The 26,588-nt window shown below is 54.9% G+C and overlaps 1 protein-coding gene across 2 annotated transcripts; it reads left to right on the top strand.

Moving 5' to 3' along the window:
* The first annotated feature begins 104 nt into the window (after positions 1 to 104).
* On the top strand, positions 105 to 26,588 carry KIF1C (kinesin family member 1C). 2 transcript variants are annotated; one of them, XM_015118319.3, is made up of 23 exons: positions 105 to 329; positions 2,023 to 2,143; positions 2,395 to 2,527; positions 2,948 to 3,024; positions 3,396 to 3,575; positions 4,234 to 4,299; positions 4,639 to 4,817; positions 4,907 to 5,018; positions 5,777 to 5,854; positions 5,994 to 6,059; positions 6,142 to 6,217; positions 7,035 to 7,113; positions 7,315 to 7,460; positions 9,026 to 9,195; positions 9,375 to 9,454; positions 9,579 to 9,654; positions 15,347 to 15,426; positions 16,265 to 16,359; positions 21,884 to 21,967; positions 22,380 to 22,566; positions 22,695 to 22,767; positions 23,966 to 24,583; positions 25,364 to 26,588. In XM_015118319.3, exons 3-23 carry the CDS (start codon positions 2,422 to 2,424, stop codon positions 26,045 to 26,047), a joined length of 3,312 nt encoding a protein of 1,103 aa, XP_014973805.2. In that variant the 5' UTR covers positions 105 to 329; positions 2,023 to 2,143; positions 2,395 to 2,421; the 3' UTR covers positions 26,048 to 26,588.

Raw genomic sequence — 26,588 nt, forward strand, 5'->3', positions numbered from 1 at the left:
CAGGCCGGGAGCGTTGCCCCTTTAACAAGAGTAACCCGGGTCGCTCCCGGCTCCTTCCCAGGACGGCGCGCGCCCGCCTCTCCGCGCGCGCCCGCGCGTCCCCCGCCCCTCGCTCCCGCCCCAGCTCGCGCTGCCCGGGCGGGCGCCGGCCGCTGGCGCCGCTACTGCTGCCGCCCCCGGGGCGCGAGTCCGCCGCCCGCCGCCCGGGGACCCGGCGAGGGGCGGGGGCAGCTCCGAACCGGCCCCCGATCCTTCCCGCCGCCGCCTCACGCTTCCCGGAAAGCTTGTCCTTCTCCGCCGAGCCACTCCGGGAGCCCCGCCGCGCCGAGGTGAGGGCTGGGCAAGGGGGAGGGAAGGGACGCCCGCGGAGGAATGTGCCGGGTTGGGGGGCGGGGAGCCGGGGTCCGGCGGCGCGATCTAGGCTCGAGAGCCGGGATCATGTGCTGTTTGTTCCGCGGAGGCGCAGAGAGGTGCCAGGCCCGGGCGGCCGCCGGCTTAGGGCTAGACAGGAGGACCGGTCCGCATGGCCGCCCAGAGAGGCCGGGCGGGGACATGTGTGAGAACTGCCGGGTGGGCAAGGTGCAGGTGGCCCAAGACTCCCTTTCGGGTCGGGCGGCCCCACCCAGCCGCCCAGTATCCTCCTTGTACCCCACGGCTCCTTAACAGCTGCACCGGCTGACCCCTGTCCCTACCTCTGTTCCCTTACCCTGCTGGCCCCCAGCCATGCCACCCCATTCCCTGTCCCATTAGCTGCAGCAACGGCGTCACCATGGCTTGTCCCCACCAGTGTCCTTCCCTCCCCTGGTCAGGGTCTAGGGGGTCAGGGCTGTTCTTCCTGAGCCAGCTTCTGTGATTCCAGCTACTCCCTTCCTGTCCTGGGACAGACCAGCCCCTCACCCTCCCATGCTCTGCCCAGGAAGGCTGGTGAGGGGGAGGCCCAGTGTGACAGGAGTTTGGGGCCCACTGGGGTCACAGGAGGGGGCTTAGCATCCCTTATTCCTCTTCGTGGTTCTCCTCCCTGTTGTCCGTGGGCGTGGGCTGCTCAGCCTCTCCTCACAGGGTGTGGGCACCCGATCACCCACATTCCTGGGCTCCAGCCTGGCACCTTCCCCAGGGCAGTGGACGCCATAGCACTAGCCCCAGGCTGGGGCTGGCACTGGCCAGCCGGCTTCCTTTTGCTTTTCTTTCTCCCTTTCAGGGAGGCCCCAGGGACCCTCTACCCTCAAACACAGGTATTTCTGGGCACCCCAAGGGTGGAGCCCTGAGGGTTGGTCTGATGGCTACAGGATGACCCCACCCTCCCCTGCCCATTGTCCTGGATCCTGAGGAGGAAGTGCTGGGGGCTGGGCAAGGGGCTTAAAGCCCACACAGCCGGCCCTGTGGATCCCAGTCCTGGGCCCTATCTACAGTCCTTGGACTTTGCCCATCCGCACTGCCGGCCTGGTGTGTGGAGGTTGTGGGCCTTAGGTGGAAACTGGATTCTCCCTTGCCGACCCTGTGGGGAATTTCAGGACAGGTTTTGCATTTGCAGTTTCTTCTGATCTCTCTTCTGGGCTCCCAGTTTGTGCTTTGGCCCCGGAGTTCCTGCCTCTTTAACAGCTTGTGTTTGCTGTGCTGTGTCTCTTTCTCCTTTCCTCTCCCATTCTTTCCTTCATAGCATGACCTCAGGCTTGCCTTTTGTCTTATTTCTCTCATTTTCTTGGTGTCTGTGACTCTCTACCCCTCGTCTCTCTCTTCCCGCCACCCTCACGTCTCTGCCCATGTGCCCCTCTCTGAATTGCCCTCTGTCCAGCCTCTTTCTCTCTCTCTCCTCTATCTGAACGTTCAGTACACTTGCGAGTGATGAGGAATAAAAATATCACCGTCCTTGCCCTTGGATTCACATTGCATTCTGCCACTCCAGAGGGGCAGCTGTCCATAACGTTTTGTACTATTCCCCCCTAACCGTGGCCCTCCAACCTGGGAACCCCAGACAGGTCTCGAGCCACAGGTGCCTCCTAACAACTCTTCCCCCACAACCAGGGTGTCTCCCAGAGCCCCAGCTGGTGTGGCCAGGTCCCAGTAGTAGGATGGGGCTCCCCCTACGAGGGCCAGTGGCAGCGAGAACTGATACAGCCCCCCTGGTCTGGAGCCAGGACGCCAGGTAACTCTGGGGGAGACCGCCCAGGTTCCTGCAAGGTGGAATATGGCTGGGGAGAGAGGCAGAAATACCTTTGGGAGTCTCTCAAGACAGTGACATTTGGGAGGAAAGCCAGGGGAATAAGAGCTGGGTGCTTGAGAGGCTGGGTGGCTCTGGGGGAGATGTGAAGAGACTGGTTCTGGGAAGAAGCTGGGAGGCAATGTCTGGGTCCCCCCAGTGGCTCTGACCCCACCACTCCTTTCTCTGTCCTCCAGCTGAGGAGGGCAGGAGTGTCTGAAGCCATGGCTGGTGCCTCGGTGAAAGTAGCAGTGAGGGTTCGGCCCTTTAACGCCCGTGAGACCAGCCAGGATGCCAAGTGTGTGGTCAGCATGCAGGGCAACACCACCTGTGAGTGAGTCCCCGGGGCCTGGCTGGGCACAGACAGGGAAGGCCGGGCCCACCACACAGGCCAGTCCCGCTGGGCCAAACTAAGAGGAGGTCTGTGCCGGGCACAGGGCAGGTGCTAGTCGTGAGGGCGGGGGCTGGGGCAGGCTGGCCTTTCCCGTGTTCCCAGTCTTCTGGGAGGGGGAATGTTGGCCTGGAGCCCTCCATTGCCCAATCCAGGGAGGCAGCTCAGTGGGGGCGGGTCCTAGGAAGCCAAAATTAGCTTTGGTGGCTGGAGGGGGTGGGGAATATTAAAGGGGAGAGATGAGTCAGGGCAGTGGTGAGGAGTGGGATGCTTGGATTCCAGGGGCTGGTGGGGGTATGGGCAGGGGCTGGGAGTACCTGACCTTGACTTTCCTTCCTTTACCCCCTCCTGCTCCTCAGCCATCATCAATCCTAAACAGAGCAAAGATGCCCCCAAAAGCTTCACCTTTGACTACTCCTACTGGTCACACACTTCGGTGGGTTGTTGGGCTGGGGGAAGAGCAGGGCAGTGAGAGACAGTGGATTTAGGTCCTGGGGAGGGGACATGTTGAGAAATAGGACCCCCAGGGGATTATTCAGGCTGATTGGGAGGATGATCCTGGATGGGGGTGGTAGGACCCTTAGGCTGTGATTGAGGCCATGACAAGAAGGCAGAATCCCTTGGGGTAATTAGGACTAGCAGGGGCTGGATAGGATCCTCGGGGTGATTAGGACAATGATGAGGGTGGGAGGGCACATAGGACCTTTGGAGAATCATCAGTTCTGGAAGCAAGACTGTTGGGACAGACACAAAAGATAAAGACATCCAGGGTTCCTTCTGTTTTTCTCTGCCCCCGCTTTGTCCTAGGCGGAGGACCCCCAGTTTGCATCTCAGCAGCAAGTGTATCGGGACATTGGAGAAGAGATGCTGCTCCACGCCTTTGAAGGCTACAACGTGTGCATCTTTGCCTATGGGCAGACCGGGGCTGGGAAATCCTATACCATGATGGGGCGGCAGGAGCCAGGGCAGCAGGGCATCGTGCCCCAGGTACACCTAGGACCTGGTGGGGCAGCCAGGGCAGGAACATCTTTAGCTGCCCCCTGAGGAAGGAAGGACCGGGGTCTGAGGATTGTGGAACAGAGAGACCTGGCTCTGAGGCCACTGGTGATGGGAGATAGAGGTTGACTCAAGCTGGACAACCCTTTGGGGTGGGAGGGTCTTTGTCCCTATTGGAGGCAACGAGCCTCATTGAGAAGAGCAAGGTTTTGGCATCAGTGAGTCTTGGGTTCGAGCGCCAGTGTTACCACTTATTACTGTTTTACTTAGTTTCATAATAATTTATGAGGATGGTTCTCCTGCAGGCTTGTGTACCATCGCAGAGTGTTAACTGTAGAAACGCCAATTGCGATAACAGAGTTAACCATAATTGTCCCTGGCTGTCCAGCATAGCAACCTGGCACACAGGCTTGGGAGTCAGGACGCCTGGGGTTTGCGCCCTGGCTGGCTGAACGCTAGCCTGTGTTCTTGGGCAAGTGGGAACCTCTCTGAGGTTGTTTTCCCATCTGTGAAATGGGAATAACCCCTCCCTCAGGGCTGCGGCAAGGGTTAAATGGGGTCACTTGGGACTGGGCCTGGCCTGTGGCTGGATACTTTAGGTGTGCCCTAAACTAGGAGCTTCTCTGTATTTCCCTGTGTCCCCCTCCAGCTCTGTGAGGACCTCTTCTCTCGCGTTAGTGAGAACCAGAGTGCTCAGCTATCCTACTCTGTGGAGGTAAGCCCGGGTCCTGGTGGCGGGGCTGAGAGCGGTTCAGACTGCTGAGGGCCATTGCTGAAATCAGACAGCCTGGGATCTAATCCTGGCTCTGCTGGTTACAAACTGTGACTTTGGGGCAGTGATTCTGTCCTTCAGCTTCGTATGTTCATCTGGGAGATGCTAATGATCAGATGCACCTCCTGGCTTGTTGGACAGGTCCCTGAGCTAGCATCTGCAGAATGCTTTGCACTGTGTATTAGCTGCAGTCACCTGGATCATGTCCAGTGGAGTCAGATTAAGTTTCGTTGTCATTGTTGTTGCTAGTTTTGTTACTTCTCATTTGCTTTTCCCACTCAGGTGAGCTATATGGAGATCTACTGTGAGCGGGTACGAGACCTCTTGAACCCCAAGAGTCGGGGTTCTCTGCGGGTCCGGGAGCATCCCATCCTGGGCCCCTACGTGCAGGACCTGTCCAAGTTGGCTGTGACCTCCTATGCAGACATTGCTGACCTCATGGACTGTGGAAATAAAGCACGGTGAGGCAGGCTGATGGAGCAGAGGGCAAGGGGGCCAGGGTTGGGAAGGTGAGAGGCAGGATCCAGTGACTGCTTCCTTTGCCCCCAAGGACTGTGGCTGCCACCAACATGAATGAGACTAGCAGCCGATCCCATGCCGTCTTTACCATCGTCTTCACACAGCGCTGCCATGACCAGCTCACTGGGCTGGACTCGGAGAAGGTGAGACTGCTCCCTGGCCCTGCACTGGACACAACCTCCCCTGGCAACAGGGACAGTGACATGGTAGAAGGTCTTGGGCCCTCCTTGCCCATGCTGGGTTGAGTGCCTCCTCAGGCCTTCCATGACCCTGCCCCACCCCGACCCCGTTTTCCCATCAGATCAATCTGTCCCCCTCTACTGTTTGCTTGTCTTTTTTTTTTTTTTTAAGGGTCTTGCTCTGTCGCCCAGGTTGGAGTGCAGTGGTGCTGTGGTGCGATCTCAGCTCACTGCACCCTCCACCTCCCGGGTTTAAGCGATTCTCCTGCCTCAGCCTCCCGAGTACCTGGGATTACAGGCATGTGCCACCAGGCCTGGCTAATTTTTTTGTATTTTTAGTAGAGACAAGGTTTCGCCGTGTTGGCCAGGCTAGTCTTGAACTCCTGACCTCAGGTGATCCACCCGCCTCAACCTCCCAAAGTGCTGGGATTACAGATGTGAGCCACCGCACCCAGCTGTTCTTACGAGACCCAGGACAGGGCTTGGATCCCTTGTGTGTCCCTTGTCCGTGCCTGCGGTGGGCCTGTAGCTATTTGTAATTGAGTGAGTAACCACCGTCTCACTGTTGTCATGTATTCTGTTTCCCCCGGCCTCCTCCCTCGCCTCCTCCTGGCTCTCTCTAGCCCTTGCCAGCTGCCCACATTCCTGCTGGGTGCTTCCCTGATTTGCCTGCCCCATCCCCCACCCGCACCTTATCTCCTGCCTGTTTCCTCTGACCCCAGGTCAGTAAGATCAGTTTGGTGGACCTTGCTGGGAGTGAGCGAGCGGACTCCTCAGGGGCCCGGGGCATGCGCCTGAAGGTGAGGGGCTTCACAGTGTTGTGGGCCGTATGTGGAGGTCTCCAGTCGGAACATGAGACTCTCACTGGGGAGGTAGGAAGGGGAAATGGATCGGATTGGGAGAGCACACTTATCCCCTACATTCCTTATCCTTTTCCAGGAGGGCGCCAACATTAATAAGTCCCTAACTACTCTAGGGAAGGTGATCTCGGCCCTTGCAGATATGGTGAGACCTGGGTGTTGGAAAGAGAAGGGGCTTGGGAAAGGGGGGTGACCCACCCTAACTCCTTCACCTTTTTATTCCCCAGCAATCAAAGAAGCGGAAGTCCGATTTTATCCCCTACAGGGACTCTGTGCTCACCTGGCTGCTCAAGGAAAATTTGGGTGAGGGCCTCTTCCTCTCTGCCTGCTGACCCTGACATATCCCACAAACTCCTTTGATACGTCTGACAAATCCCCTTGCTATGCCGAGAATCCCAGATCCCATTGTCTCACTTCTCCCCTTGACCCTTCAAAGGAAACATCCTTCGAAGATTTCCTGTTGCTGAGAACAAGGCCATACCCTCCGCCAAGCCAAGGGCCTCACTGACCTGGCTACTCATGACCCCTCCCTGATCCCCAATCCCTGATCTCACACCCACTGCTGCACTGCTCACTTCATCCCCCTTCCATGGTTCTGTGACTGTCCTGCAGATGTATCTCCCTGACCTCATTCCCTACCACAACCACATGTCATGGTTAGTTCCACCCCACTAGATTCCCCTACCTCAGACCATGACCCTATAAGACCCACACCTGGGCAGTGGGCCTCAGCCCCGTGACCCGGTCTGACTTTTCTTTTCTTTTTTTTTTTTTTGAGACGGAGTCTCGCTCTGTCACCCAGGCTGGAGTGCAGTGGCTGGATCTCAGCTCACTGCAAGCTCCACCTCCCGGGTTCACGCCATTCTCCTGCCTCAGCCTCCCGAGTAGCTGGGACTACAGGCGCCCGCCACCTCGCCCGGCTAGTTTTTTTGTATTTTTTAGTAGAGATGGGGGTTTCACCGGGTTAGCTAGGATGGTCTCGATTTCCTGACCTCGTGATCTGCCCGTCTCGGCCTCCCAAAGTGCTGGGATTACAGGCTTGAGCCACCACGCCCGGCCCCGGTCTGACTTTTCTTAGCCCCTGCTTCAGCTAAAGCTTTTCCCTGCACTCCATTCACAGGTGGGAACTCACGCACAGCAATGATTGCAGCCCTGAGCCCTGCTGACATCAATTACGAGGAGACTCTCAGCACCCTCAGGTGCGGCTTCTGGCTTTGGCAGGGATGGGGCAGCATAGGAAAGTGCCAGGCGTTCAGCGAGCTGCTCAGGACCCTGCTCGTGAGACGAGATGGGGGAGATGCCCGAGCCCTGCCACAATATCTTGAGACCTGGGAGAGAGGGAAGCAGAGCAAGGGTCCCATGCACCCAGTCCTCACCAACCCTTCTCTTCTCTCACCCAGGTACGCTGACCGCACCAAGCAAATCCGCTGCAATGCCGTCATCAACGAGGACCCGAATGCCCGGCTGATCAGAGAGCTGCAGGAGGAAGTAGCCCGGCTGCGGGAACTACTGATGGCTCAGGGACTGTCAGCCTCTGCTCTGGAAGGTCGAGTTTCCAGGGAGGGGCAGCTCAGGGATGCCCCTTGGCCCACCCCATCCCTCCCTTGCCTTTGCCCAGTCCTGGAGCCAGGGAGGGACCACGCACTATGAAACCCTCCATGTCCTCAGTGACGTGGACACAGATGTGGAGAGGGGACATATGTCTTCAGATGTTACCGGGAGGGACTAATACTCTCGGGGAGAGTCAGGATCCAGAGGGACCTGTCAGGCTCCTGGAACTAATGACCGTTATAGGAAAAAATGGCAATCTGGACTTAGAGGTCAAACGGTACATTGTTGAGAAGAGGCTAAGCTACTGTAACTTTCTTGACAGAAGTTCTTGTAAAACGCCAGAGTCCAGGTGGACCATAGCTTAGCAGTTCGCAGTGGACTGCTTTCTGGCATGTCATTCTCAGCCTCGCTGATGGAAACAGTGTCCAAGTCAGAGGATGTGTAATCCGTGTTGACTGGGTCAGGAATGGGCCCTGCATTCAGTCTTGAGATCATCGCATTGAAGATGGTTAGGGTGCTGAGGGCACAGTGCAGAGAATATGAGTGTTCTTGGGAAGAGAAGGAGAAGGTAACTAGGATGTTTGCCTTCCAACATTTGAGGGATTGTCTTGCAGAAGAGAAAGCAGTAAGAACTTTTTATCCCAGAGGGCAGAACTAGAAACACCAGCACACATGACGTGGGGCCAGTTTCAGCTCAACACAGCCAAGAATTTCTTTTTAATTAATTAATTTATTTTTTGAGACGGAGTCTTGCTCTGTCGCCAGGCTGGAGTGCAGTGGCTCGATCTTGGCTCACTTCAACCTCCGCCTCCTGGGTTCAAGTGATTCTCCTGCCTCAGCCTCCTGAATACCTGGGATTACAGGCTCCTGCCACCACACCTGGCTAATTTTTGTGTTTTTAGTAGAGATGGGGGTTTTGGCCTGGCATGGTGGCTCATGTCTGTAATCCCAGCATTTGGGGAGGCCAGATCAGGCAGATCACCTGAGGTCAGGAGTTCGTGACCAGCCTGACCAAATGGTGAAACCCCGTCTGTAATGCAATGGTGTGGTCTCAGCTCACTGCAACCTCCACTTCCTGGGTTTAAGTGATTCTCCTCCCCCAGCCTCCCAAATAGCTGGAATTACAGGCACCCATCACCACACCAGACTAATTTTTGTATTTTAGTAGAGATGGGGCTTCACCATGTTGGCCAGGCTGGTCTCGAACTCCTGACCTCAGGTGATCCATCCACCTCAGCCTCCCAAAGTGCTAGGATTACAAGTGTGAGCCACCACACCTGGCCCCACCTAAAAATTTTCTGATGGTGCAAGTTATGTAATAGTGGAAAGGACTGGCCGCCTTCTTCAGTAACAAGCTCTCCACCCCTGGAGTTCATGCAGAGGGACTGGGTGCCCGTTTGTCATGGCCGTAGTAGGAGGACTCCCTGCCTGGTAGGAGGCTGACCAGCGGTCTTCTGTAGTCCTTACAGAATGGTCTTCTGTGAAGCTCTTGGTCTCCTGGCTGTCTCTCATCAGCTCCTTCTTTCCTTAGCCTCATTCTTTTTCCCATCTCCCTCCCAGGCCTGAAGGCGGAGGAAGGGAATGTCGGAAGCGCCCTGCCAGCTGTGTCATCTCCCCCAGCTCCAGTTTCACCCTCATCACCCACCACACATAATGGGGAGCTGGAGCCGTCATTCTCCCCCAACACAGAGCCCCAGATTGGGCCTGAGGAAGCCATGGAGAGGCTACAGGTGGGAAGCTGGAGCTGGCAAGGGCTGGGGCTCTGGGCGTTCCTGGGAGTTTACTTCTCCAAAGTCAAGCTTGAGAAAGAAGGAATTCTAGGAGTAGCATGGCCCCAGGGTAGATTGTCCCTACCCTGGGTCTGCTTGTCCCAGACCATCCTGAAACCTACCCACCCTTATACTCCCAGGAGACAGAGAAGATAATAGCTGAGCTGAACGAGACGTGGGAGGAGAAGCTACGCAAGACAGAAGCCTTGAGGATGGAGAGGTGTGAGGCCTGACTGCTGGGGTCCTGGGAGGAGTTGGAGGCTGCGAGGGAGATCAGGTCCCACAGGGAAGGAGGTCACGGGCAGTGGAGGTAAGACTGACATTTGCCTCTCCTCTGCCCACAGAGAAGCATTGCTGGCTGAGATGGGGGTGGCCGTCCGGGAGGACGGGGGAACTGTGGGTGTCTTCTCTCCAAAGAAGGTGAGTGAGGAATCGGGCGAGGAGACCTAGAGAGCCTCTGGATGCTTAGAAAAGAGGCAGCAGGTGCAGGGTAGTGAATGCTGTCCCTGATCGCTCCCTTTGAGGTCCCTGGCTTGTCCCTCCATCATTTCTGTCCACACCCTGCCACCTCCTCTCTGTTGTCTAGTCATCCCTGCCTTCTCCCCCCAGCCACTTGACAGTCAGCCTCAGGAGAGGGAGAGGGCCTGGGAAGTCGGAGGTTGGTTGGGATAGAGACTGAGGCACTGTGCATACTTTTGTATCATTTGAGTTTTGTATTCTGTGCATGCTTAAAAAAATAACTAGAGGACTCTATTTTTAAAAGGATAATTTGGGAGGACTAGACTAAAGGAACAGAGGAGGCATAAGCACTGCGATGTAAGACAGTGGTTGCCAGTGCAGCAAGGGGTTGGTTATAGATAGAGGCACCCATGTGGCTTGGAGCTATGCTGCAACTGGTTTCCTGGAGAAGGTGGTTTGGAAAGTGGAACCTGAAAGATGGACAGGACTTGGGGGGTATGGAGGAGTAGGGCCGACATGAGGCTGAACAACCTGGGGTACGTGTTGGGGTGAGTGGGACATGCCAGTGCCCAACGCGTGCCTGCCGCCAGGTTTTAGGTGCCTAATAAATCTTTGCTGAAAGGAGGGAAGGAACAGGGCAGGAGAGGTCAGGCTCAGGTGGAGGCAGGAATGATACTCAAAATATTAATAACCATTCGGCAGAGGGACTGACCAGTCAGAAAGGACACTGGCTATAGACAGCCACCCTGCTGTACCGGTGCATACCAATGAAGGGATGGTGCAGAGGCCAGTTTGAGCAAAGCATGAACTTCCAGTTCTACCAGGGAACCAGCCCAGCCCATTGGACCATGGTGTGAAGCAGCAGAGGATCAGGCCCTAAATCAGATACACTGTGCTCTGGGCCTGATAGGGTCACTGGGGGCTGCCTGGAAGAGGTGATGGGTTATCAGAACGAGGCTCTTCTCTGTTTTGTAAAGTCAGGTCCATCTGGGGGACTAAGCAAGCAAGGATCACTGAATCCCTGTTCTGAAAAGAAGAGAGGGGTTTTGCCTTGCCTGGCCCAAGCCACAGTGAGGGAGTAAGAGAGCTGTGGGCAGCAGGCCAGGCTGCTTGTCTGGGGTCTTGTCTGGGGCTGGGTACCCGGGGCTTTGGGGTCCTTCTGAAGGAGCCAGATTCTTCTGGGACGCAGCCACATCTAGGTGGAGAGAGGGGCTACAGACGCTCTCAGCATGGCTTCCAGCCACCTTTGTATACCTGGAGCTGGGCCACTTCCACCATGGTCGCAAGGATGGAGAAAAAGCAGAAAGGAGTGGGAGACTGGTGGGGTGAAGGTTTGTTCCTTGGAGAGCTTGCAGAGATGCCACCTGCCAAAGCCTGGAGACCAAAGAAGGGGGTTCTTGTTTTGTTTTTAATTGTTCTTATAAAAGTAATACACACCAGAGAGAACATTCTAATAGTTCTAAAAGGTGTGTACAGTGAAAAGTCTCTCCGTTTACAGCATTTTGTTATAGAAAAGAAAAAAGTAACTCTCCATCCTTCCCACCCTTAAGTTCCCCTCTCAGAGGCAGCCTTCATTGTGAGTTCTTTTTTTTTTTTTTTTTTGAGACGGAGTCTCACATTGTCACCTGGGCTGGAGTGCAACAGCATGATCTTGGCTCACTGCAAGCTCTGCTTCGTGGGTTCATGCGATTCTCCCGCCTCAGCCTCCTGAGTAGCTGGGATTACAGGCGCACACCACCACACCCAGCTAAGTTTTTGTATTTTTATTAGAGATGAGGTTTCACTATGTTGGCCAGAGTGGTCTTGAACTTCTGTCCTCGTGATCCACCCACTTTGGCGTCCCAAAGTCTTGGGATTAGACGTGTAAGCCACTGTGCCCGGCCCATTATGAGTTATTAATATAGTAGTATTTGTCCATTCTCACACTCCTATAAAAAACTACCTAAGGCCGGGTGCGGTGGCTCACACCTGTAATCCCAGCACTTTGGGAGGCCAAGGTAGGTGGATCACCTGAGGTCAGGAGTTCGAGACCAGCCTGACTAACATGGTGAAACCCCATCGCTACTAAAAATACAAAAACATTAGCCAGGCATGGTGGTGGGCGCCTGTAGTCCCAGCTACTAGGGAGGCTGAGACAGGTGAATGGCATGAACCCGGGAGTGGAGGTTGCAGTGAGCAGAGATCGCGCCACTGCACTGCAGCCTGGGTGACAGCGAGATTCCGTCTCAAAAAAAAAAAATGTTCTCCTAGAGAGGCTGTCTAGGGGACGTTATAATACGTGTACGGGCATGTGTTATGTAGAACTATACACAATGCACACATTCACGGCCTCTAATAGTTGTAGTTGCATAGTTTATTTTATTTAATTAATTAATTTATTTATTTATTTTTGAGACAGAGTTACACTCTGTCACCCAGGCTGGAGTGCAGTGGCACAGTCTCGGCTCAGTGCAAACCCAGCCTCCCAGGTTCAAGTGATTCTCATGCCTCAGCCTCCTGAGTAGCCGGGATTATAGGCACCCGCCACCACGCCAGGCTAATTTTTGTATTTTGGTAGAGACGGGGTTTTGCCATGTTGGCCAGGCTATTCTCAAACTCCTGGTCTCAAATGATGTGCCGGCCTTGGCCTCCCAAAGTGCTGGGATTACAGGTGTGAGCTACTGTGCTTGGCCCGTATACCTTATTTTAAAGGTTCCTTTATTTTTTTCCCCGGTGTCAGGGTATTCTGTTGTGTAGATGTAGGATAATGTATTTAACCAGCTTCCCACTGATGGACATTCAGCATGTTTTCCATTCCTTGACACTACAAAAAAGGCTACAATGCATAGTCTTACAAATGTGTTGTCTCAGCCGGGCGCGGTGGCTCAAGCCTGTAATCCCAGCACTTTGGGAGGTCGAGATGGGCGGATCACAAGGTTGGGAGATCGAGACCACCCTGACTAACACGGTGAAACCCCATCTCTACTAAAAATACAAAAAAAAAAAAAAATTAGCCGGGCGTGGTGGCAGGCGCCTGTAGTCCCAGCTACTGGGGAGGCTGAGGCAGGAGAATGGCGTGAACCCGGGAGGCGGAACTTGCAGTGAGCCGAGATCACGCCGCTGTACTCCAGCCTGGGTGACAGAGTGAGACTCCATCTCAAAAAAAAAAAAAAAAAAAGAACTATTCTCATGTTTGAAAGCCATGGGATCTGAAGCCAGAAGAGAGAACTGTTAGACTCATGGGGGAAATGGGTTTGGTGTGGATAGCTCCAACAGGGAATGGTTGGGTCCTACAGGAAAAAACTACAGTTTGTCTTGGAGGGAGTCCCCTCTTGCTAAGACCCCCCTCACCGGGGCTAAGGATTGCTTGAATCAGTGGTATTCAAACCTGGTTCTGAGCTTCCTTCTCAGGGGCTGAGGAGAGGGGCAGGACCAGACCCCGGGGCTCCCACCCCCACCCTGGGCCTGAGCAGCTTCTTGCTTCTCTGCTTGATGTCCTCGGCTTCTAGAGAAGGTTTCATTCTGAACCAAGAGTTATAGGGCTGAAGAAAAAGTTGAAAAGCACTGCCCCAAATCGCGTTCCCTCTCCCCAGGGATAGATTGCTTTCCGCTTCCGGAGCCCATCAGTGTTTGTGAGTCCCAGAGCAGGCCTGACACTGCAGTGCAGGGAAGGACATGGTTGTCCCTCAGGAGAAGTGTCACAGGAGTGATCCTTGGAGCACTTGGGCAAAGGGCGGATGCACAGGATACACAGACACCCGTGGGGGACACAGCTTTGGGCTCTTGAGTGTTCAGGTGGCTCCCAGAGAAACAGAGGTTTGACTCTGTGCTGTTTCCCTTCTGTACCCTGTGCTTTCTGCCTCCGTGCTTCCGTCCAGGCTGCTTTCTCCTGGAGCGCTCTTCCTTGTGCATGTCCACGCCCTCCTCATCCTCCAAGGCCGGCTCCCGCGTTGCCCTTCCGTTAAGTCCTCCTGGTCCCCTTGAAATCCCACAGTTCTTCACTTTGTTCCTCTTTGCATGTGAGTCCCTCCCAGAACACAGAGGCACTCAACCCCCTGGGAACAAATGAATGAACAAATGAACTTAAGCAAGGGCATGAGACGATCAGAAACTCCCCCATGAGGCATCCGTTTCCCACTTGTAATGGTGTTTCCATGCCAAGCCTCACCTCCCCTAGCTGACTCTGATTTCCTGACTGACTGGACGGCAGTGCCTGGGCTTGACTCATCTCTGTGCCCCGCCTCGTGCTCCACCAGGATGAGGTGGAGAGGCCACAGTCAGTCCTTCTGCAGCAGAGGCAGGGGCCTTGTGTTCTGATGGAAGGCTCAGGAAAACTTCCTGGAGGAAGGTACATTTCAGACACTGGGAGGAACGTGAAGGAAGTGAATGATTTTGGCAGGTGGGGGCAGGGTGGGAGGAGGGCTGTTGTTGGGGACACTGGCGGTCAGGGAGGCGGCTTTGGAGTGAGTGCTCAGGGGTCCGCTGAGTGGAAGTCCAGAGCCTGGGAGAGAAGCCTGGGAGGGGGGCTTGGACAGGTGGACTAGAGCCGGGACATGGAGGAGGCCCAGGGATGCCAGGGGAAAAAGCAGGCTCCAGTCCTGCGGGCCTGGGGTTCCAGCTGGAGAGGTCTCAGCAGAGACGCAAAGACACGGCCATAGCGAGGTGTGGGCAGGAAGCTGGGAGACCTGAGGGGTGGCAGGAAGGCAGGTGGGCCTGGGACAGGGTGGTGCCCAGGGATGGACAGGTGTGTGAGGGGGCAGCAGCTGGCAGGAAGGGAGGCTTCCTCAGGTGTGGCAGCAGTGGCATGAACGGGTACAGAGGCAGCAAGGCCTGTGTGCCACCCAGAGTACTGCCCAGCAAGGGCAGGGCTGCTGTAACAGGAACAAGTCGGGAGAAGGTGCTTTGGGAGAACGGAATGGGCTGGGTTTTCAGCACAGCAGCATGACAGTCACTCAGGATGGATTCGCTGAGGGGCTCAGGCAAGGACAGCCCCAGGCAGGCGCTGCAGGGACGCGGGCTTGAGGTGAAGCAGTCCAGGGAGAGGTCACTGGGGAAGAGTCAGGGAGTCCGCTTCAAGAAACATGTTTGTTCCATTTGCTTTTAAGTTGAAGCGCCACTTTCATTTTTAAATTGTGAAAGTGATTCATGTGTGTAGGAAATTCAAGGTTGATGAAAGGTGGGGAGCACCAGTCTGCTCACTCAGTCTCCCCCAACTCTCCAGAAGCTGCAAGGTACATTTTGAGGAAAGAACTGATGGGACCTGAGACAGAGGAATATAGGGAAGAAGAAGGGAATGCAGGGGGGTCCGGGACTTCTGGTCAGGGAGCCTGGTGGGTCGAGGTGCTTCCGAAGAGACAGGCCCTGGGGAGGGTTGCTGACCTGGACACAGCTGGATGGGTGGGGCAATTTTTGTAGGCGCCTTGTGTGAGGAGAGGGTGGATCAGGCTGTCCCGAAGGTGGCTGGTGTGAGAGGTGGGAACCAAAGGACCAATATGATCCTCAGGGTGGAAGGATGACGATGGGAGGAGCACAGAGGGCAGGAGAGCTCTCCAGAGTGAGGGGGCGCAGCTGGCAGTGCCAGGCCTGAAGGGGTGTCTCCTCCCACAGCTCCATTTCTTCCTTTCCATAGCAGCCCTGGCTGGCTCCCCCTGACCACATTTCTCTCCCATCTTAGACTCCCCACCTGGTGAACCTGAACGAAGACCCTCTGATGTCTGAGTGTCTGCTCTACCACATCAAGGATGGCGTCACCAGGTAGCGTGTACCCAGCAGCCTGGGGGGCAGCCTCTGCTTTTGGGGTGTGGCTGCAGGGGGTTGGCCACATTGGTGTCTCCCTTCCCTGGTGGTCCCTGGAGATACCTCAGATCTCTAAACAGCTGCCTCCATAGCCCTGCATGCTCTCCCAGCTTCAAGAGAAGTCGCTGAGCCTGCCTACTCAGTGGTTGTCTTGCCTCCACCTGCCAGTCTGGTTAGGGCGAGACATCCTTGTTTACTGGGGCAGGAGAGTTGGGAAACGTAGATCCCGCATTCTTAGCCCCTGATGCCATTGCCTTGGCCTCCCTTGGTAGGGCCTTCCCTGGGGGTGGGAGAAGGGAAACACGGCCTGGTCTGTGCGGTTGAGGGCTGGGCAGCTAAAGGCATGTGGCTCCTTGGGCTGGTATTATGAAGTCCTGGGGGCTCGGTGCCTGCCCTAAAGGGGTGAGGGTGCCCTTCCCCTCCCACCACAGGCATTTGTGGCTGTCCTTGATGAGCATCGTGGGTAGGGAGTGAGCTCTCAGGATCATCAGCCTAAGGATGGGTGGAGGCCTGTGGCTGAGGGTGCCCCTTTCTCCCAGGTTTGCTTTTCCCCGTTGCTGTATAACATGGTGACTAAGAGCATGGCTTCAGAGTCAGGCAGACCTGGGCTCAGATCCCAGCATCACCACTGCCCACCAGAATGACCCTGGGCATACCCGTTCTCCTCCCTGAGCCTCTGCTTCCTCATCTGTGAAATGGGAGTAATTTGCTTGGCTCATTGAGTTGGATAAATTAGTGTTCAGGGCTTGGTTAAAGTCTGGCGTATGCTCACACATGTTGGCCACTGCTTCCCCAGGGTCGGCCAGGTAGATATGGACATCAAGCTGACCGGACAGTTCATTCAGGAGCAACACTGTCTCTTCCGCAGCATCCCCCAGCCAGATGGAGAAGGTAATGGCTGAGGGGATGAGAGAGGCCAGATGGGGAGACACAGAGGCCCCCATGTTCCACCCCAGACACTGAACACAGAGGTCTGGGTCGGGCACCAGGGAGTGCGGCCATATAAAGAGGGGATGCGGTCTTGTCCTCAGAGGGGCTTCGGGCTCATGGGTATGAATGGAGGAAGACCCCAGGCCCGGCCCTCTGCACTCACCCTGAGAGGGCAGACTACTGCATGCTTAGGAACTGGTGAGGGTCCCAAGGTAGAAATGGGACACTGGCCGGGCGCAGTGGCTCATGCCTGTAATCCCAGCACTTTGGGAGGCCGAGGCGGGCGGATCACAAGGTCAGGAGATCGAGACCATCCTGGCTGACATGGTGAAACCCCGTCTCTACTCCGTCTCAAAAAAAAAAGAAGAAAAAAAAAGAAATGGAACACTGGTGAGCCAGAGGGTGGGATTTTGCTGAAGAGAAGATGCTGCCCTTCTTGATCTTGTTAATGAAAACTAGCACCCTGATCCTTTTTAAATAAAAACCTGTATTTGAATATCGGAACTTATCCCTGTGGAAAACCTGCTTTTATCCAGCTATGATTGCCGAAGTTTCTTTTTCTTTTTGTTTTTGTTTTTTTGAGACAGAGTTTTTGCTCTTGTCGTGCAGACTGGAGTGCAATGGCGCTATCTGGGCTCACTGCAGCCTCCACCTCCCGAGTTCAAGCGATTCTCCTGCCTCAGCCTCCTGAGTAGCTGGGATTATAAGCATGCACCACCATGCCTGGTTAATTTTGTGTGTTTTTTTTTTTTTTTTTTTTTTTTTTCTGAGACGGAGTCTTGCTTTGTCACCCAGGCTGGAGTGCAGTGGCCGGATCTCAGCTCACTGCAAGCTCCGCCTCCCGGGTTTACGCCATTCTCCTGCCTCAGCCTCCCGAGTACCTGGGACTACAGGCGTCCGCCACCTCGCCCGGCTAGTTTTTTGTATTTTTTAGTAGAGACGGGGTTTCACCATGTTAACCAGGATGGTCTCGATCTTCTGACCTCGTGATCCGCCCGTCTCGGCCTCCCAAAGTGCTGGGATTACAGGCTTGAGCCACCGCGCCCGGCCAATTTTGTGTTTTTAGTAGAGACGGGGTTTCTCCATGTTGGTCAGGCTGGTCTCGAACTCCTGACCTCAGGTAATCTGCCTGCCTTGGCCTCCCAAAGTGCTGGGATTACAGGCGTGAGCCACTGCGCCCGGCCTTTTTTTTTTTTTGAGACGGAGTCTCGCTGTCTCCCCAAGATTGGAGTGCAGTGGCGTGATCTTGGCTCACTGCAGCCCCCACCTCCCGGATTCAAGTGGTTCTCTTGCCTCAACCCCCTGAGTAGCTGGGATTACAGGCACGTGCCACCACACCAGGCTAATTTTTGTATTTTCGGTAGAGACGGGGTTTCACCATGTTGGTCAGGCTGGTCTCAAACTCCTGACCTCAGGTGATCCGCCTGCCTCGGCCTCCCAAAGCGCTGGGATTACAGGCATGAGCCACTGCACCTGCTGAGGTGTATTTTTGAGGTCGCCAGTTTGTTTTAGTTCTGACACTTTAAAAAAAAATAGAGGCCGGGCGCGGTGGCTCAAGCCTGTAATCCCAGCACTTTGGGAGGCCGAGGCGGGCGGATCACAAGGTCAGGAGATCGAGACCACAGTGAAACCCCGTCTCTACTAAAAATACAAAAAATTAGCCGGGCGCGGTGGCGGGCGCCTGTAGTCCCAGCTACTCAGGAGGCTGAGGCAGGAGAATGGCGGGAACCCGGGAGGCGGAGCTTGCAGTGAGCCGAGATCGCGCCACTGCACTCCAGCCTGGGCAACAGCGTGAGACTCCGTCTCAAAAAAAAAAAAAAAAAATAGAATGATTTGGGTTTACATAAACTCAAGCAAAGTCTCTGTGAAAATGAATTGGGCAGGGAGGCAGGACATGGTACACATGTGCCGTCTGTCAGCTTGGACCTGGTGTGTGCATTGTGCCTCAGAGACTAGGAGTGCTTGGCCTAACACCTTCCAGGGAACAAGGGACCTGGGGCCTGTATGGTTAGCTTTTTTTTTTTTTTTTTTTTTTTTTTTGAGACAGAGTCTTGCTCTATTACCCAGGCTGGAGTGCAGTGGTACAATCTTGACTCACTGCTGCAACCTCCACCTCCCGGGTTCAAGCAATTCTCCTGCCTCAGCCTCCTGAGTAGCTGGGATTACAGGTGTGTGCCACCACACCTGGCTAATTTTGTGTTTTTAGTAGAGACAGGGTTTCTCCATGTTGGTCAGGCTGATCTCGAACTCCTGACCTCAGGTGATCTGCCTGCCTTGACCTCCCAAAGTGCTGGGATTACAGGTGTGAGCCATCGCACCCAGCCCTAATTTTATATATATATATATATATTTTTTTTTTTTTTTTTTAAATTTTTTTTTATTTATTTATTTATTTTTTTGAGTCGAAGTCTTGCTCTGTCACCCAGGCTGGAGTGCAGTGGCGTGATCTTGGCTCACTGCAAGCTCCACCTCCTAGGTTCACACCATTCTCCTGTCTCAGCTTCTCGAGTAGCTGGGACTACAGGCACCCGCCACCACGCCTGGCTAATTTTTTGTATTTTTAGTAGAGACGGGGTTTCACCGTATTAGCCAGGATGGTCTTGATCTCCCGACCTCATGATCCGCCCGCCTCAGCCTCCCAAAGTGCTGGGATTACAGGCATGAGCCACTGCGCCTGGCTAATTTTTTTTTTTTTTTTTTTTTTGAGACGGAGTCTCGCTCTGTCGCCCAGGCTGGAGTGCAGTGGCGCGATCTCGGCTCACTGCAAGCTCCGCCTCCCGGGTTCACGCCATTCTCCTGCCTCAGCCTCCCGAGTAGCTGGGACTACAGGCGCCCACAATCACGCCCGGCTAATTTTTTTTTTTGTATTTTTAGTAGAGACGGGGTTTCACCGTGGTCTCGATCTCCTGACCTTGTGATCCGCCCGCCTCGGCCTCCCAAAGTGCTGGGATTACAGGCGTGAGCCACCGCGCCCGGCCTCGCCTGGCTAATTTTTATATTTTTAGTAGAGACGGGGTTTCACCATGTTGGTCAGGCTAGTCTTGAACTCCTGACCTTGTGATCCTCCCGCCTCAATCTCCCAAAGTGCTGGGATTACAGGCGTGAGCCACCGCGCCCGGCCTGGGCCTCGGTTCTTAACAGCAGATTTAAGTCCTGGCCAGAGACAGGCAGGAGGACGGGGGCAGCACAGACAGGTACAGATGTAGAAGAATGGTTTTTACTAACCATCTACTCTGTGCATCTGCGTTGTCTCACACAGCTCACAGGTGAGAGAACTGAGGCTCTCGGGGGTTAGGTGATTTACAAAATAGCACACAAAATGGCAGAACTGGATTCAGACACAGGATGGAAGGCACCAGGGGCTGTGCTGGGAACTCTGCCCTGGACTGTCAGATTATCATGGGTTCAGGGTAAGGCTGCCTGGGCCAAGCTGGAGCAGTCTTCTCACCCAGCCCCACTTACCCTGCATAACACCTATACCCTCCTTTTTTATTTTCATTTTCGTTTTTATTTTTTGAGACAGGGTCTTTCCCTGTTGCCCAGGCTAGAGTGCAGTGGCACGATCATGGTTCATTGCAGCCTCAACCTCCCAGGTTAAAGCGATCCTCCCACTTCAGCCTCCTGAGTAGCTGGAACTACAGACCTGCACCACCACACCTGGCTAATTTTCGTACTTTTTGTACAGACAGGGTTTTAATGTGTTACCCAGGCTGGTCTCAAGGTCCTAAGCCCAAGCAGTCTACCTGCCTCAGCCTCCCAAAGTGCTGGGATTACAGGCATGAGCAACTGCGCCCAACCCAACTCCCTTCTTTAGAGAGGACTTTAGATTATCTGCTTTTAAAAATATTAATAGAATTAAATGCCTTTTTTCCCCTCTTTTTTTCGTTTTAATAAATGGCATCTGGCCGGGTGCGGTGGCTCCCACCTGTAATCCCAGCACTTTGGGAGGCTGAGGCGGGTGGATCACCTGAGGTCGGGAGTTAGAGACCAGCCTGGGCAACATGGAGAAACCCCATCTCTACTAAAAATACTAAATTAGCTGGGTGTGGTGGCACATGCCTGTAATCCCAGCTACTCAGGAGGCTGAGGCAGGAGAATTGCTTAAACCCAGGAGGCAGAGGTTGCAGTGAGCCAAGATTGCACCATTGCAGTCCAGCCTGGGCAACAAGAGCGAAACTCCATCTCAAAAAAAAAAAAAAACCATCACGATTAAATGACTTTAGATTATCTTGTTTATTGTCTGTCTTTCCAGCCGGAAGTAAGGTCTATGAGAGCAGGGATTTTTTGTTTTATATCACCACTGTATTTCTAAGACCTAATAAAATAGCGTTTGGAAGATAGTAGGAGTGTGGTATATTTGGATTTAAATTAATAAATGAATTTTGGGGCATGATGAGAAATGAAGAAAAGATGGGGATAGATGGCACCCCCTCTAGGCACCCACATCCCGTCCTGCTGTCCACTTCTGCTGCTGCCGTTTCCCTGAGCCACCGTGATGCCCTTGGCTGCCTCTCTCCCCATCGTCTTCTGAGTCTCTCTTTGCATTGGCTCATTTCCTGTCCTCTGCCCCTAAGCTGAGTCCTCTGCTCTCCTTGTTCTCCCAGCAGCATCCATTGTCCCCATCCCTGCCTGATGTTATAGTTCATCCCAGTTTCTGTGTTTCTCTATTACTTCTAGTATAAGTATTATAATAATAAAACATGATTGCATGTTATTTTATAGTTTACTTATTTGGGCCTTCTAACAACTCTTCATTCAGACTTCATTATCCCATCTAATAGAATATCGCAGAAGTTAAATTGACTTGTTCAGCATCCCTGGCTAAGGAGCTGCAGAGCCTGGGCCTTTGGGAAACCAGGGTTCCTCTGTGGCAATGGCCACTGCTCCTTGAGGGCAGGGAGTTGCCTCATGCATCTTCGTGTCCCCAGAAACTGGCAGGCTCAGTGATTTGTACTGAGGAGCAGCTTGATGGATGTTTGGGTTGGGTTGACTTTCTCTTGTCATATATCAGCTGTGTCTTGAGAAGGTGAGTCAGGCAGCAGTTTGCAAGATGCATGAGGCAGAGAGGTGGGCTACAAGCCTGCTGGAGAAACCCAGGCCCCACCAGGGATAATGTCAGTGGGAAAGGTAGGAATGGACATCTGGAAGGCAGAAATGACAGGGCCTCTGAGCAGTTAAACATGAGGAATGAATCCTTTTGACAATTACTGGTTTTCTAAGCTGCTGCTGGGGAGGATAGAGGTGGGTGAGTCAGGAGCCACTGCAGAGGCTTCTGGGAATTGTAGTTGGGGCTCTAACCCTCCTTCTGCTCTTCCTTTCCCGTGCTGCCTGCCACCAGAGGGGCCATGGCACCCCCCACAGGTACTGGGGGTGGGACTGGTGGTGCATGTGTGGTTTTTCGGGGTAAGGCAAGGTGGGAATCTGTGACCATGACCCACCTTCCTCCAGGGTCTGATCTTTCCCCTTCCTCTGCCCTTCCGTTCAGTGGTGGTCACTCTGGAGCCTTGTGAAGGAGCTGAGACATATGTGAATGGGAAGCTTGTGACGGAGCCGCTGGTGCTGAAGTCAGGTAGAAGATGTGTCACAGAGTGCGGGTTCTGGGGCCTGGCTGTATGGAGGAAGTCTCAAGGGAGGGCCTTCTGGGTGCATCCTAGAGGCGGACCCTGAAATACATCAGAAATAGCACGGGGATATAAAGAAGGAACTGGGAAGCGAAGGTCAAGGAGTCAGGTCTTGGTTTCTCCTGCTGTCCCAGGGAACAGGAAGAGGATGCCAAGCTCTCGCAATTCCCTTTGGCTGACAGGAATGGGGTTGGTCCCTGGGTGTCAGCCAGGGGAGCATAGGCTCCAGCTGCCCTCAGACTTGGGGTGATGGAAGAGAGGGTGTCACAGCCCCTGTGCTGGATCCTCTGTGTCTTGGGTGTAGGGATGGGTTTGGTGCTGTTGGGGAGCGAGTTTACTTTTCCCTCCTCCCATCTCTAGGGAATAGGATTGTGATGGGCAAGAACCACGTCTTCCGCTTCAACCACCCGGAGCAGGCGAGGCTGGAACGGGAACGAGGGGTCCCCCCACCCCCAGGACCGCCCTCTGAGCCAGTCGACTGGAACTTTGCCCAGAAGGAACTGCTGGAGCAGCAAGGCATCGACATCAAGCTGGAAATGGAGAAGAGGTGTGAGGGGGATGCCCACGTGCCCCACGGCCCTCTAGGCCGTCCCTCCCAGGCCTCTGGGCCCGTGTCCTCCTCTTGTCGGGTACCTCACCAAGGTTGCTCTTCCTTCCCTCCCCGCCCAATCCCAGGCTGCAGGATCTGGAGAATCAGTACCGGAAAGAAAAGGAAGAAGCCGATCTTCTGCTGGAGCAGCAGCGACTGGTGAGGGGCAGCAGGAGCTGGAGATGGGCTGACGGGCGGATGAGCAGCAAGCCTGAGTCCCAGTGCAGTGCTCACCCCTGAGCCAGAGGAGGAAGGAAGTGGGCATGGGGCTAAGGGGAAGGGTCCGAGAGGAAAAAGCCAGGAGAGAGATGTGACTACAGGAGGAATCCATTGTGAGGAAGGAAGTAAGATTCCTCCAGTTGACCAGGGCTTCCCATACTCCAGTTGATCGTGCCAAGTTTATGATTTTCACCGTATCCAAGTACTACCTGTGTTGCTATTAAGATTGTTCTTTTTTTTTTTTTTTTTGAGACAGAGTCTCCCTCTGTCACCCAGGCTGGAATGCAGTGGGACAGTCTCAGCTCACTGTAGCCTCTGCCTCCCGGGTTCAAGCGATTCTCCTGCCTCAGCCTCCCCAGTAGCTGGGATTACAGGAGCCCGCTACCACGCCCGGCTAATTTTTCTATTTTTAGTAGAGACAGAGTTTCACCATGTTGGCCAGGCTGGTCTTGAACTCCTGACCTCGTGATCTGCCCGCCTTGGCCTTCCAAAGTGCTGGGATTACAGATGTGAGCCACTGCGCCCGGCCGTGGACTTTCTGTTTTGTTTTTGAGACAGGATCTTGCTCTGTCACCCTGGCTGGAGTGCAGTGACCTGATCATAGCTCACTGCAGCCTCGAACTCCTTGGGTTCAAGCAATCCTCCCAACTCAACCTCCTGAGTAGCTGGGATTACAGGTGTGCACTTCCATGCCTGGCTACATTTTTTTTTTTTTTTTTTGTAGAGATGGTGGTCTCACTACATTGCCCGGGCTGGTCTTCAGCTCCTGGGCTCAAGCGATCCTCCTGCCTTGGCCTTCCAACATGCTGGGATTGCAGGCACGCGCCACCACCCCTCAATGGTCTTTTAAGTCTTGCACAAAGTTCCACACTTGATTAGCTACAGCTAATACTTATGGTAACTTTCTCTGTGCCAGCCATGGTTCTAAGTACTCCAAATGGATCTGGGAGGTAGATACCGTCATTATCTCTGTTGTCTAGAGGAGCAGAGGTTAAGCAGTCTGCCCAAGGGTGTGCTGTCGGGATGGAGCAGGACTTGAACCCAGGCTCCCTGATGGGTGCGTTTCCAGTGTCACTTAGTGACACATGGGCTCTGGATGTCCTTAGCCCTCTCTTCCTCTTTCTCTCTCTGGCCCCAGTATGCGGACTCAGACAGCGGGGATGACTCTGACAAGCGCTCCTGTGAAGAGAGCTGGCGACTCATCTCCTCCTTGCGAGAGCAGCTGCCGCCCACCACGGTCCAGACCATTGTCAAACGCTGTGGCCTGCCTAGCAGTGGCAAGCGCAGGGCCCCTCGCAGAGTTTATCAGATCCCCCAGCGACGGAGGCTGCAGGGCAAAGACCCCCGCTGGGCCACCATGGCTGACCTGAAGATGCAGGCCGTGAAGGAGATCTGCTACGAGGTGGCCCTGGCTGACTTCCGCCACGGGCGGGCTGAGATCGAGGCCCTGGCCGCCCTCAAGATGCGGGAGCTGTGTCGCACCTATGGCAAGCCGGAGGGCCCCGGAGATGCCTGGAGGGCCGTGGCCCGGGATGTCTGGGACACTGTGGGCGAGGAGGAAGGAGGTGGAGCTGGCAGTGGTGGTGGCAGTGAGGAGGGAGCCCGAGGGGCAGAGGTGGAGGACCTCCGGGCCCACATCGACAAGCTGACGGGGATTCTGCAGGAGGTGAAGCTGCAGAACAGCAGCAAGGACCGGGAGCTGCAGGCCCTGCGGGACCGCATGCTCCGCATGGAGAGGGTCATCCCCCTGGCCCAGGTAGGTCTGGCCTTCTCCCGCCCTTCTCCCTCAGCTCTTCCCTTTAGGAATCTGAACCTTCCATCTCAGAGCCTAACCTTCCCCGAGTCTGGAAAAAAATTCACTGAAGTATAGCACAGTTTTTTTCCAATATCGTTTATGAACCACATGCCTCACTGTCACCAGACTGCTAATTAAAAATGCAGATTTCTGGGTTCTACCCCAGACCTACTGAATCACATCTTTGGGGACAAATCTGCATTTGTAATAAGCTCTGGGTGTTTCTGAAGTACAGCAAAGTTTAAGACCCACTGATATAAAGTGTGCAGGGTTTTTTTGTTTTGTTTTGTTTTTCTGAGGCAGAGTCTCGCTCTGTTGCCAGGCTGGAGTGCAGTAGCGCATCTCAGATCACTGCAACCTCCGCCGCCCAGGTTCAAGCAGTTCTCCTGCCTCAGCCTCCTGAGTAGCTGGGACTACAAGTGTGCACCACCATGCCCGGCTAATATTTTTTTTTTTTTTTTTTTAGTATTTTAGTAGAGACAGGGTTTCACCATGTTGGCCAGGATGGTCTTGATCTCTTGATCTTGTGATCTGCCTGCCTCAGCCTCCCAAAGTGCTGGGATTACAGGCATGAGCCACCGCGCCCGGCCCTAAACCCCTATTTTTCGAGCTTCCTTATCTCAAGGCTTTTCTCCAGACCCTTTGACCTCCAGGCACTCCAGGTCCCTCTTGAATCCACATGTCCTGAGGATTCAGCTCTCCTCACATCCCTTCTCCTTTTCTCTCACTCCTCCCTCCCAGGATCATGAGGATGAGAATGAAGAAGGTGGTGAGGTCCCCTGGGCCCCGTCTGAAGGATCAGAGGCAGCAGAGGAGGCAGCCCCCAGTGACCACATGCCATCAGCCCGGCCCCCGTCGCCACCACTGTCAAGCTGGGAGCGGGTGTCACGGCTCATGGAGGAGGACCCTGCCTTCCGTCGTGGTCGTCTTCGCTGGCTTAAGCAGGAGCAGCTACGGCTGCAGGGACTGCAGGGCTCTGGGGGCCGGGGCGGGGGGCTGCGCAGGCCCCCAGCCCGCTTTGTGCCCCCTCACGACTGCAAGCTACGCTTCCCCTTCAAGAGCAACCCCCAGCACCGGGAGTCTTGGCCAGGGATGGGGAGCGGGGAGGCTCCAGCTCCACCCCAACCCCCTGAGGAGGTCACTCCCCCTCCAGCCACCCCTGCCCGCAGGCCTCCGAGTCCCCGAAGGTCCCACCATCCCCGCAGGAACTCCCTGGATGGAGGGGGCCGATCCCGGGGAGCGGGTTCTGCACAGCCTGAACCCCAGCACTTCCAGCCCAAAAAGCACAACTCTCATCCCCAGGCGCCCCAACCCTACCCAGCCCAGCGGCCCCCAGGGCCCCGCTACCCCCCATACACTACTCCCCCACGAATGAGACGGCAGCGCTCTGCCCCTGACCTCAAGGAGAGTGGGGCGGCTGTGTGAGTCCCACATCCTGGGCAGAGGGCCTGGTGGGGCCCCTTGTTAGGAGAAGGGAAGACGCCCGAGACGCTGCTTCCCCGGAAGCTGGGGCAGGGAGGCCCAGGAGATGAGAGAGAAGGTCCGAGTAGGTGATAGAAGATGCAGGGGAGGCCGAGCTGGAGGCTGAGGAAAGGAAGAGGGCACGGAGTTGCCAGGAGCAAACCAAAGTGAAGCGAGAGAGGAAGCTGCCTCGGGGCCACCCCTCGCAAGGGGGTGGGTCCCACAAACGCTGCTATGGGTGGGGTGGGGGGCTGGGGGGCTGCGTAGCCAGTGTTTGACTTTCTTTTTAAGTAGGGGAAAGGGGGAGAGGACAGAGTGAGGCAAGTTCTCCCCAGCCCCTGTCCGTCTGTCTGTCTGTGGTGGTTTCTGTTTCTAGGGAGACATGGTAGGATCATAAGTCATTCCCCTCCTCTTCCAGGCCTCCTGCTGTATTTGGGGGACCTGACTGGTGTGGCTGGAGTCCCATGAGGATGTGGCCCCTTTAATAAAGGATAGTGAACAGGGA

This window comes from Macaca mulatta, chromosome 16, assembly GCF_049350105.2.
Source record: "Macaca mulatta isolate MMU2019108-1 chromosome 16, T2T-MMU8v2.0, whole genome shotgun sequence".
NCBI classification, from domain to species: Eukaryota; Metazoa; Chordata; class Mammalia; order Primates; family Cercopithecidae; genus Macaca; species Macaca mulatta.

Coding starts and splice junctions, on each gene's coding strand:
- KIF1C (XM_015118319.3), top strand. CDS start 2,422: ATGGCTGGTGCCTCGGTGAAAGTAGCAGTGAGGGTTCGGCCCTTTAAC. Junction 7,461..9,025: donor GTCAGCCTCTGCTCTGGAAG/GTCGAGTTTCCA, acceptor TCTCCCTCCCAG/GCCTGAAGGCGGAGGAAGGG. Junction 9,655..15,346: donor GTGTCTTCTCTCCAAAGAAG/GTGAGTGAGGAA, acceptor CTCCCATCTTAG/ACTCCCCACCTGGTGAACCT.